This window comes from Rissa tridactyla, chromosome 4 (genome assembly GCF_028500815.1).
Source record: "Rissa tridactyla isolate bRisTri1 chromosome 4, bRisTri1.patW.cur.20221130, whole genome shotgun sequence".
NCBI lineage: Eukaryota > Metazoa > Chordata > Aves > Charadriiformes > Laridae > Rissa > Rissa tridactyla.
The window spans coordinates 58,613,656-58,626,219 of NC_071469.1; the positions used below are offsets into that span (position 1 = coordinate 58,613,656).

Consider the following 12,564-nt stretch of genomic DNA (forward strand, 5'->3'; position numbering starts at 1 on the left):
GCCTTGTGCCAGTCTCAGGCTTTATTTAGTTCCACTAAATTTGACTTCCTAAGAGTGTAAGAACTTCTCCTTTTAGCATGTGTGGGAGGGTGCACTGGGCACATATAAACCGCTCTGCCCAAGGGCAGACAGGGCTGGCACGGACCCCAGCGACTTCAAATGGCAGTGGCTGACCCTTGTTTTGGGGAGCATCCCACACCTGTATCTGCTCTGCAGCACCTCCAATGACTTGGAGACATCCTGGGGACATCTTACCCCTATATCTTTCCCGGTCTGTCAGGCTGGAGTCTTCCAAGTCTAGTTTTCCAGACAAACTAGAATTCCCCCCAGGTTTAGCGAGGAAAATATATGTGTCAAGTTGTTCTTCATCATCAAATTTTGCTAGTAAATGCCAAGCGGATGGTATGCTTAGGAAATTCTTAGTACACGTGTTCACAATTGAAATTTTAGCAGTGCAATTGATACTGTTGCACATGTGTTCAGCCCATAACTATCAAGTAAGAGCCAGGGTATGTACTGAAGTAAAGGTTTGTATTTATTTGGTTTAAAGTGTCATTGCTTAAATGAAACCAGTTGAATCAGCCAACTAAGGCTGTTCCTCAAAACTGTTTCCCCTTTGCACATATAATAATTTTCTCAGCTGCCTATAATGGTTTTCCGGAAATTGCCAGTGTTCAATGGACTGCATGTCCTGAACATAACACCGGTTTAGGATTGATCCCTCCACAGTGAATAATTATAATCATGAATGTTCCTGTCCCACCTATTGAATTAGAATGGAAATATGGGAAATTTGTTTTGCAAATTAAGGCATTCTTTTTTCCTGACATAATGTAACATTATGTTTCTGGACTTTTTTTTTAAAAAAAGCTTTTATCTGTATGCAAGAAGATAGAATTACTTAAAATTGCAGACTCAGGAAAGTACAAGTAAAAATGTAAGAAGAAGATCTCTCTAAATATTACATAAGGAGTAAAAATAGAAGTGCTGCCTAGCATTCAGCTTGTCTTATTGTACAGACCATGAAGTAAAGTTGTTACAGAAAAAAGAAATATCTGTGCAGTTAAGACTGGCCCAAACATACGTGGAACAAATTCAAGGCAAACTTGGTCTAGAAATCATGGAAGAAAATTATAATAAACCTGATTACCAAGTGCTGCAGTAAGGTAATATCGGGAGTTGTGTTTTAGTATTGTTGAAATCCTTAGGCCATATCCACGCGCGCAGTAAAAAGCCTGGCAAAGAGTCTAGTTTTTAGCTCTCGAATCCTTTTAGCAAGAGAAATGCCAGGGAGGGTTTGTGGCCGGGGTCAGAGCGACAGCTCTTCCTTCAGAAGCGCTAAAGCGTGCGAGAGAAGACCTCTGCTGATGGACCCTGGGAACTGCACATCTCTGGGAAGCGGACCCTGGGAAAAGGCTTGGCAGTGCATTTCCCTGGGGGATACCCGGCCTGGGTAGCACGGCAGCTAGCAGCTCCTGGGGGGAAAGGTGCCAAAAAAGCAGCAGTGCCTTGCCGTGATCCGCATTTGAGGAGGAAACGCGGCGGTCGTGGTGCCCGTGGCCACGCCGGCCGGCACAGGGGTGGCTGCAATGGGGCATCAGGTGGCAGGTTGTCAGCCAGGTTGTGCAGGTGGACAAAACGGGGTTTGTACAGTCAGTACCGAAATGCAGATCAAGCTTCCTTACCTTTTCATTTTAACTACAAGTCCGCTGGGCTCCCGAGCCATAAAAGACTCAGGAACTGTGTTATTTTATGCGAGACGCCCCTTAGTCTTCCCTGGCGATGCTCATCCACTGCAGGTCAACCACACGCGTGGTTAGTGCTCTCCTGCAGCTGGGGCACTGACTGTTCCTCCCGCAGAGCCCGTTCAGGAGTTAATCTTAAATGGATCAACCAAGCCCTACAGTGTCCGGCAGGCGCAGGGCAATGTCCCGGTTACGCTTCCCCAGTGGCACCACTGCGGCCAGGGCAAGCGAAATCAAACCCACCTCCATTGCATCAAGAGTGTGGCAAGGAGGTCGAGGGAGGTCATCCTCCCCCTCTACTCTGCCCTGGTGAGGCCACATCTGGAGTACCATGTCCAGTTCTGGGCTCCCCGGTTCAAGAAGGACAGGGAACTGCTGGAGAGGGGACAGTAAAGGGCTACCAAGATGATTAGGGGACTGGAACACCTCTCTTATGAAGAAAAGTTGAAGGATTTGGGTCTCTTCAGTCTGGAAAAAAAGACAACTGAGGGGAAATCTTATCAATGCTTATACTTAAAGGGTGGGTGTCAGGAGGATGGGACCAGGCTCTGTTCAGTGGTGCCCGGTGACAGGACAAGAGGTAATGGACACAAACTTGAACATAGGAAGTTCCACCTCAACATGAGAAAGAACTTCTTTCCTTTGAGGGTGGCAGAGCCCTGGCACAGGCTGCCCAGAGAGGTGGTGGAGTCTCCGTCTCTGGAGACATTCAAAACCCACCTGGACGTGTTCCCGTGCAACCTGCTCTGGGTGACCCTGCTCTGGCAGGGGGGCTGGACTAGACGATCTCCAGGGGTCCCTTCCAACTCCTACCTCTGATTCTGTGATCTCACGGGAACAGCATTTCTGTGAGGGACCGGCTCACGCTGCCCGACACACACAGCTTGAGTGCTTCTCAGTGTATAGAGCTTTTACTCCAAATTGTGAAGAATACGTAATGACTGAGGGTTTTTCATTGCTGTTTTAGACAAGTGATGGAGCAACAGCAACAGCGCCAGGAATCTCTGGAAAGAAGAACCTCTACCACAGGCACGTATCAAATCAAGCAGATACAGTCCCTCCCTGCTTGTCCCCTCTAGCTGTAGTTGGGTTTTGCGTGGTGCTACACAAGAGCTAGACCGCTAAAAGTGGTTATAGTTATGATTAGATTTTAAAGCCTTTTCAGCTAGAGACTTACACGGATTTGGGTATGGCTGTGTTGTTTCGCAGTGGCTCCAGTCCAAGGATGCAGGTGAAGCTAGGCAGGTTTTGCACTTGGCAAAACTTGTACATCTGGGGGGGATTTTAGGAGTACCCAGGGGGCCTGGCCAGGCTTCTTCCACACCCAGGAGGAGAGCAGGTAGCACAGCCACCACAACAGTGACTCCATGTTTCCAGGGGATGCAGGCATGAAGGGGTGGACGTGCTGGATGTGCCAGGCCAGGCGCTCCCCATCGCTCTGCAGCACAAAGCAAGCTGCAGTGCAGGGGAAAATATAGCTCTGGATGCTCATCGGTGGGGATTTTGCGGTCATGAAGTGAGGAGTCTTCTGTGAGCTTAACGGAAAAAATATATATATTTAATGAGCTTACAAAAATCTTCTATAGCATATTAAGTTGCACTAAGCTGAGAGGAGAGATGACAGGAATAGCTTATAACTACAAAGTACGGCTTTGCCTCTTGGAGAGAAGGGAGAAGCAAGCAAGGCAAGATGGCCATCTCATGTTTGGGATTTTGTTTTGGGGAAGTTTTTGCAGGTAATCTGGCCATATAAGTGAAATGTTTTTCCTCAGCCATCACGACTTTCTAGTTTTTGACTTGAAACCAGCTCAGACATACACATATACCTTAGTCAGCAACAGAAGTTGTTGGACTCTCCTTCAGCAGAGGTTACTGTGTGCTATTCTGCGTAGGGAGCGTAGCCAAAGTCCTGCCTTGGCATCCACAAGGAGCGGGACGTGGCTCCCAGTGGCTTCTGGCTGTCCCCTCCCTGGCGATGAGGTGGCCACCATTGTGTTCAGCATGTCCCTTGCAGCAGCCCCTGGTGCAAGGGTGATGCTCGTGATCCTGACTCGGATTCACAGGGGGCTTGGAGGAGCCTCACTGCCACCAGAACCCACAGCCCTGCCAGTGCCACCAGGGTCCTGCTCCGCACGGCCCTCGGGTCCTGCTGAGGGTTGGAGGCCCCCAAGCCAGTGCCTGCACCGTCTCCTCTTCACTTTGTTTGAGTTTCTGTTTGCGTTCACTTTGCGGTTCCTTTTTCTCTGTTCCGCTTTGCCTTGGTTTCGTTCCTTGCCGCGTACCCGTCTTATTCTTTTCATTTGTCTTTTCTGTTCTTTTAGTTTCCACCCTTCAGATAAGCGTGTGCTCCCCCCCATCTCAGCCTCCTCCTCCCCCCTGCAGTAACTGGGCTGCTCCTGCCTCTGCTGCTGTGCCGTCCCCACGACCTCATGCCAGCGCTGGCTCTTCATCACCCGCTGTCCCCGAGCCCACCATTCAGTCCTCTCCCAGATCCCTGAGGAGAGCCAAGGAGCCCCCGCAGCTCCTGCACCGGCACTCGGCCTCCGAGCTACCAACGGCCCCAGGTTCCTCCCCTCCAGCCTGCCCAAACAGCAGGACTGTAACACCAGGCATCAGGCGAACCTCGTTGTCTCCACCATCTCCCCATCCTTCCCACCTTCCCTTCGCCTCTCGCCAGCCTCTCAGGTGCACTTCTCTTTCATGCTCTCCTCAGTTTTCTGCTTCCCCCGCCACAAGTACACCGCCTCTGCAGAGGGGTGAAGTCCTGCAGCCACGTGGTCCCACCATCCTGCCCGTGGTTCCTGTCCCACCTGACAGGGTGAAGGGACCCACAGATAAAGCAGGCCAGGAGACCTCGGCAGACATACCTCCAAATGGCCCTCCTGAAGAACTAATTGCTTTAGGCCCCTCTGGGACCCAGGTGAAAAGCGTGGATGGGTCCTTCTTTCCACACCTAGGAGCTGCACCCTCCTCCCCGCTGCCCACCATCGCCAGCCCCCCCGGCTCCTTTGGCCAGGCTCCCTCCCCATTCTCCCACCCATCATCTCGTCCTCCACAGCAGTGGTATCAGCCCATGTCACACTGTCTTCCATTGCCTCCCCCTCACGCTGCTGTGTCTGAGGTGACTATGCCCAGGAGGAACCCTCCTTACATGACTTCATCAGCCATTGCCCACTTGAGTAAGTACTGATTTTGAATGAGTTGCGACCTGTATAAAGCCTTGGCTTGCAGCTATTCAAAAAGCCCCGTTGGCACTGCCCATGACCGCTAGAAGAAGGGCTGAGAGACCCAAGGCTACTTCTGCTGTACGTGATTTCTGAAACCAAGGTGGAAAAGTATCGAAATCACTCAGGACTGGTCCAGGCACCTTCTGAGCTGAAAGCAAGGCAAAAAGCAAGAATTACAGGACCAGGGCACTGTAGCTGGGTTGTCGCAATGCATATTCTTACTGTATTAGCCCAGAAGGAGATTTTTATCGTTCAGCAGAGTCAAGTTGCATTTGGCAGTGAGCTTCGTACAAAACCTCTTTTCAGCTGGTCCAAACGTAGTGGATGGGCTCTTCTGAAGCTGGAGGCCAGGTCTGCGGTAGACTTGTTGTCTGTGTAGCACTGTTGGTAGAGATTATGATTTCTGTTCTTTTTCTTAAGTGTTGTTTCTGTTATCAGCAAAAGGCATAACATGGATTTTGTCATAGTTACCCAGAATCCCCTGTGCTTGTGTAACTTATTTCATTCTAGAAACTCTCCTCCTGCTAGAAACTGCAGAAATTTGTAGTTGAGGGCTTGTCACTATAGCTATTCCAGCAAACCTTTATCATTGCAGGCGCATCAAGAGCTTGGGTCTGCCACTTTGCATATGGGCTTGATTTCTAGTGCTCGTCTAAAGCCTGCGGAGTTAGAACAGTTACGAGCCCTGCCTATTTGCAATTCAGATCATACGTTTTGTGACTTGGATCCATTCCTGTTTAGAACCACATATAATCCTTAAATGATGTGCCTAGAAAAGGAAGAAAACTGAGAGACATTTCCTTTCACTTTCTGCTAAAAATATTACAGCAACCACTGGAGGCTCAGTCCTTCAGCTGATGTAAGTCCTTGAAATCCACTTAGTTCAATAAAGTTATTTTAAACTCACATCAGTCCATTATTTTGACTCAGTTCAATTTTTGCCTCAGGCTGGCCTCTAATTAGGTGGGTGTAGTTTTGCAATTACAATTAACTGTGCCCACAATGAATTACTAGCTATTATGTTCATGAAGCAAAGAGGACTTGAAACGTTTAAAGTATTTCTAATAGCAGCTATGGTTCATTTCAAGAATGGAATCGGGAGTGTGAAATAATGGCAGAAGTAACCACAGAAATAAGGCAGTATTGTAAGAAAATCTAGATAAGAAGAAAACCAGGCTGCTAATGTTAAATACAGTTTCCAAATGTTTCTCAGTCAAAATCCGCCTGTCTTTCAAAATAACACTTACTGAACAGCTGAACCTGTGATTATATCTCAGAGCAGCCGGTTCTGAGAGAGCGTGAATTGGGGAAATGCCCTCGGGGAGGTGTATTTGTTCAACTGACCTGTTACAGACAGGGAAAACACTGCAACGGAGTTACCCACCATCAGCCCCTTCAACAGACTGCTGCTTTGAGCAGCTGTGCTGAACCTTGGGGTGCTTGTAGCTGGACTCTCCCCCCGATATTTTGCAGGACCGGCTGAGGCTACATGCTTTCTGTGCAACAGAAAGGAGCATGTGTTGCTGTAGCCCGCAATTCCAGTGAAAAGCTCATATTAACCGAATGGAGTTGGCTGATGTAGTTTATTGTCTCCGTGTAGAAAGCTATGAGAGAAGCAGAAGATGCCAGTTATGGCACAGGAAGGACACGGACCTGTTGGAGCAGGTCCAGAGGAGGGTCACGAAGATGATCAGAGTGTTAGAGCGCATCTCCTGTGAGGACAGGCTGAGAGAGTTGGGGTTGTTCAGCCTGGACAAGAGAAGGCCCCGGGGACACCTTATAGCCCCTTCCAGTACCTGAAGGGGGCCTACAGGAGAGATGGGGAGGGACTCTTTGTGAGGGAGTGTAGTGATAGGACGAGGGGTGATGGTTTTAAACTGAAAGAGGGGAGATTTAGATTAGATATTAGGAAGAAATTCTTTACTGTGGGTGTTGTGAGACACTGGAACAGGTTGCCCAGTGAGGTTGTAGATGCCCCATCCCTGGAAGTGTTCAAGGCCAGGCTGGATGGGGCTTTGAGCAGCCTGGTCTGGTGGGAGGTGTCCCTGCCCATGGCAGGGGGGTTGGAACTAGATGATCTTTAAGGTCCCTTCCAACCCAAACCAGTCTGTGATGTTATGAACTGGGAAGCATTGTCTGTGTTCTGATTTCAGCACAGAATAAAACACTCGCCCAGCCAGGGAGAAGAGGAGGGAGAAGGCTAGTTTATTAGTGACAGGCTCTCACAGGAGGACACAACGGTAGCTGATTGACCGTTGATGCAACCACTGTTTCCCATTCTTCTGTGTGCTTGGTGCTTCCATGCATTGCTCACTCATAACGCAGTCGGGTCACAGCCTTGGGAGTGGGACCGTGACCTTGGGTAGGGGCTGGAGGAGACCGCGCTTCACCTCTAACTCACCTTCTCTGCATTTCAGGCCCAGCGCTTCCACCTGGTCATCCCAGTGGCGCTGCTGTGATCCCTGCCTCGTCCGGGGGGCCCCCACCTCCGCCACCCCCCCCAGTCCCTCCACCACCCATGGGAGCTGCGCCCCCCCCGCCGCCCCCACTGCCGGCAGGCGCCGGCCAAGGGGCTGGCACTGAAGATGGGTCAGTGTCAGGGCTCGCAGCGGCTCTGGCTGGTGCCAAACTAAGGAGAGTCCAACGGGTAAGGAGGTGGCACTGGGACTCCCCAATGCGCTCTTCTCCGCTGCATGAAAGCCTGGGGCAGCTTGGTGTAATGGTCTGCAAAGCCAGAGGGAAACGTGGTGACACATGCTTCAGCTGACCGTTAGGTGAACTTTTTAAGTGTGAGTTTGCAGTGCAAATACAGCTGTGCAGGAAACGTTTAGGAGAATTTCCACTCTTCGGAAAATATTAATGAGCAAATGGCTGCAAGTTCTCACGTCACCAGGATTTCGTTACTTCTGCAAAGTCCACCATTGTACTATCTGTTAGTGTTTTCAGTCATTGTAAATGATTAAAACTGCACCATGCTTCCAAAAAACCAGTGTAGACTGTTGAGGCCTCCCATCAATAGGTGCCCACTTAGGCAAGGGTTGCATAACCAACCATAAACATAACCATGAACAAACAACGCTGTGGGTTTTTTCATCATTTGCGCATATATTTGCCTCACCCAGACTGTCCTGGTTATAGTAAGGTCCGTGTGGGTCTTCTTCCCAAAGCAGAACACATCCTGTCTCTGGTTTGGGGCTGTGATTGTGGCCGCTGTTCCTAATAATTAGGAAAACTTAATCATTACGGGAGTGGTTGTAAATGAAAACTCTTTTCACTAACTCCAATGTTGATTTCTGTCCTAAGCCGGAAGATGGTTCAGGAGGATCCAGCCCCAGTGGGGTCTCTAAGAGCGATGCCAATCGAACAAGTAGCGGAGGAGGCGGAGGAGGACTAATGGAAGAAATGAATAAATTACTGGCAAAAAGGTTTGTACTTAGACTTCAATAAGCACTAGCATGAGCTCTGCTGCAAACTGTGGAACAAGGTGCTGTCGGTTTCGGTTAGCAACGGGTCACTCTGGTGCTTCTTTGCAATTTGACAGGTCCCGCATAGATGTTAGTTGCCAGCACCATCTGGCCTTTAATATGAAATGTAGGTGTTGCAGCAATGATACCCGGCAGAGTTTAGCTGCTGTAGCAAATCCTGCAGTGTGGTAACCTTCGAAGATGGTGGTAAATATATCCACTGTGGTTTTGCCAGATCTATTTCAAAGTTACTGGCTTTGGAAAAAGTAAACTATGAAAGGAGCTTAGACAAATCATTCTTTATGCAGCACATTCAGGATCTTGGGCCCAAAAATATAAACAGAAGTGCAATGAAAGGACAACATCTTGGCAGGTAAATTATTATCAATTCTCAGTGTTTCAGACAGTCTAGCCAAGTTATTCTCCACTCAAGCAAGTTGTGATGTACCAGCTGTTAAAAGGCACTCAATTGTTCCAGTTATTTTTGCTTTCTCATTTCCCCCTGATTCCATCAGTAGTGGTCTGCCAGATTGTAACTCCCAAGTTCCTAGTGTTAGATGTTTTGGTTTTAGCATGAAATTTTTTTAACTTGTGAATAGTGAAAAAAAAGGATGAGTAATATAAGGAAGAGTAGGTACAGTTGTATAGTGTACAGAAATGGAGCTTTTACATAATGTTGTCTAGTATAAAAACAGTTCCCAGTTCAAAGGGCCTGATTCCAACTTCCCTCCATGTGCTGGTCATTTCAGAAGGAATTCTGAACGGGGACTGTGGGTGCAATCCTTTGGAAAGCATTAAATAAATACACAACACTATAAAAAGTTACAATCAGTGTAAAATACCAAATAGATACCTTTCTCTCTTTTCAGAATTAAAATAGCTTAATAGCTTTAAATAGTTATTTACTGGTTCACCTTCTGATCTGTTTTGTGCTGCTACATGTCAAGACTGACCTTGCTGAACTGGAAGGCGTCTGTAGGCAAAGTAAGGTTCGGTGACTAGGTGCTGGGCTAACTAGCTCTGCTCAAGCAAGCAAGCGAAATGGGCATCTCCTATGCTTGGATATAGGAATCCTACAAATTTCCGCAGTTCTAGTCTAAAACGAACTCCAGTATGGCTTTCGGCAGTGGGATCTGGGTGTCTTCATGTATTCATATCCCTCCGCTATCTCAACAAAAGCACCTGCACTGCCATGAGCACCTCTGCTGCCTCTACGCTGAAAATAACTAAGCTGCAAATCCTTTCCCGGGGAGTTGACAGCAACGGAATTGTCTCTTAAATTTCGCTTCACAAAGTCATCGGAAATACACAAGTCTCAGGCAAGGGTGCGATCTGGGCACATACCGTTGAACTGAGAATGAGGGGACTCCTTTTGGCTGCGAAACCCTTTTTATGTGTGATGACATAGAGAAAGGAAAGAACCTGTCCCTGTGTTTCAGGTTGCTCTTACCGAGCTGGCAGCCAGGAGGTAAAAAAGATGGTTTTTTTAAACTGAGCATGTTCAATACAGAAATAACGGAGTGATGAGCGTGGGATCTCAGGGGCCCTTTTCTGAGCAGAAAACCACGTGCTCAGAAACAGGGAATGAGTCTGGGGAAGTAACGGAGGAAAACGCTTCTGAGAGCTCAGATGGTATAAAATACAGCTGTCTAGATTTAGTGGCCCCCCTGAGAGCAGCCCTTGCTTCAGGACCGAAGTGCAAGCAGGATAATGAACTATCTCACAAATCGCTATCATTTCTAGCCCAGTTAAGCTTGTTGCAGGACGTAAATCTAACACTGGTCTCTCACCCTGGCAAATATTTCCCTGGCTCAGGTGCATAACCATTGTAACATCTTTCCTCAGAAATACCCTCTAAATGTTATAGGAAGACTATAAAAATTCTTACTGATCTAATAAAATTGTTAATGCAGTTGAGTATCTGTCTGGAAATAATTCCCACAGAGCACTGTGTCCTACAAACACATGCGTTTGTTTTACTCCCCTGGTTTTTTTGTCAAATTTACATCAAATCCTCCAGTTTGAGAATGTGGTGAGGCTTTTCTTTTGCCAGTGGTATGGGAAAAAAAAGTCCTTTGACAAACTCTGTAAGTGTTTTGAAATTAAGAAAGCCATCTAAGTACCACTTGGGATTTTAATTTTTTTTTTTTTGTGAGATTAATTTTGTCCATCTTAGAATCAAGACTAAATGAAAAACCTGCCATACTGGTGTTCATAGAAAAATCTGTTAAGGGTAGTGTTTACAGGTGGATAAGGATCATCACAACCAAAATCCATCTGGTGACTAGAGCTGCAGTTCCCCTAATTTTCTAAAATGGGAAATCGGATGACTAGAGAATCAGGACCTGGCACGCTTGAGCGCTGCTTAGACCCTAAGTAGGTCTTGAAAATCAAGAATTTGTGTTTTTTTCTTCAGCCAGCGTGGCTTAACACACAAGAAGTTTTACCTTGCATTCTTCAAAGAGAAACAACCAACATCTTTGTTGCCTCTCGTGTCCAGTTGCTCCAGTGGGTGGATTGCAGCTCTTCGCCACTTGCTTCTCAGGGAGTTTTGCCTCTCCTTGGGAAGCAGGGCAGAGTCAGGGTCTCGGGTCCTCGCTCAACTTCTACAGACACCAGCAACACCTGCTGGTCCTGGGAATGCAGAGCTCAGGAGCTCAGTTGCCTTTGCATTGGATTAGAGACAACAATAATCTCCCGTCACTTACTAAAGGCACTTGAAAACCCAGGCTGGTGCACTCATGTTTCCTAACTTCTGGCCTTCAGCCAGAGCTTTCCCACCCTGGAGGGAGCAGAGATCTTGGCTGAGCAGAAATGGTGCCCTCTGTCTCTGGGTGAGGATGGACCTGGGTTGAAGGGCCTTTCTGACTGTCTTCCCAGCACATGGTGGGACTGCTACAGCCCTTTCTCTGCGAGGGAACAGGGATGAGGGGATATAGGACAGGTGGCCAAATGATATTGGAGCTGGCCGAGAACATAATATCACCAGTGCAATACCAGCCCAATCCACCTGTAGAGGCTTGGTTGGCCCTGAGAAACGCCAGTGGGGGTTTGGGTTGTTGTCCTATGTAGGACATAGGAACCACCACTTCCTGAGCCCTAGAGAGAAGCCATCCCTTTCTCAGCCAGTTTCATACCCAGCTGTGCTTCCTTCCTCCGCTTCGACACATTTCCTTACGCTCTGCACCTTGTGTTCCCCTGTTAAACACCGCCTCGTAATATTGCCCCTCTCCCTGAGTTGTGTCGCTGAGGTCTGGATTCCTCACCTCCACCCCAATCCCACACAACCGAACACATCCAGCCTTTGTCGCATTCCCTAGGATGAACTAAGTAAATAATAACTCCCACCAGAGCCTGAATCAGCCTTCCTGCGTGGAGAATGTGTTTCTAGACGGTTGACTGTGTCTCCTATCTCATGTTCCTTTGCAAAGGAGGAAAGCAGCGTCGCAGTCAGACAAGCCAGCTGACAAAAAGGAAGAGGAAAGCCAAAACGTAAGTGAAAGACTCCTCGCTGTTGCGCTCTTGGAAATATGTTGAGGTGCTGCCTTGTAAGGCAAAGTCCTGTGCTCATTCACTGCGTGTGGCAGCAATGACAAGCAGTGCTGATCCAGGGCAATACATTTGCACGTTCAATCAAAAGCTAAATGTGACTGCTTCCACCTTTCCTGGGAACAGCACCCTATAAACAAGAGTTGCCGCCTTATTCGTAGGTGAGGTTTGTCCAAACCAGGTTAATAGGCGCTTTCTCATGGTCTGATCTGAGTGTTGTTGGGTACGGTAGATCTTAAGAAGATGCACTGAACCTTCTGGCAAGTCAACTTGAGATCAGGTTCATGTTTCTTATTTTAAGTTTGCGGCTGCAGCTGAGCTGAAGTGCATCATCAACGATGTGGTGTAACTTTGGATTGCCAACCTCCATCCAAAGCAAGATCAGCGCACTGCGGCCCCCAGAGCGCGCATAAAACATGTCTCTGGAGGGGTGAAGGGGAAACAGTGTATTAACCATTAGACCATTCAAAAGTTAAAATACGTGTTTGTGATACTTAGACTAAAATGAGATAGAATTTGGACAACTTTGGGGAACTTTGATCCATTTCTGTTTTAACTGTTCTGTCTGTATGTTGTCCA

The 12,564-nt window shown here is 47.9% G+C and overlaps 1 protein-coding gene across 4 annotated transcripts in view; it reads left to right on the plus strand.

Moving 5' to 3' along the window:
- Positions 1-12,564, plus strand: part of EVL (Enah/Vasp-like) — a 161,955-nt gene that overhangs the window by 141,835 nt on the left and 7,556 nt on the right. For all 4 annotated transcript variants that reach the window (XM_054197757.1, XM_054197758.1, XM_054197755.1 and 1 more), the window contains exons 5-8: positions 2,713-2,774; positions 7,390-7,619; positions 8,276-8,397; positions 11,868-11,928. In XM_054197757.1, the coding sequence (XP_054053732.1) occupies positions 2,713-2,774; positions 7,390-7,619; positions 8,276-8,397; positions 11,868-11,928 (475 nt within the window). The remainder of the gene's footprint in view (positions 1-2,712; positions 2,775-7,389; positions 7,620-8,275; positions 8,398-11,867; positions 11,929-12,564) is intronic.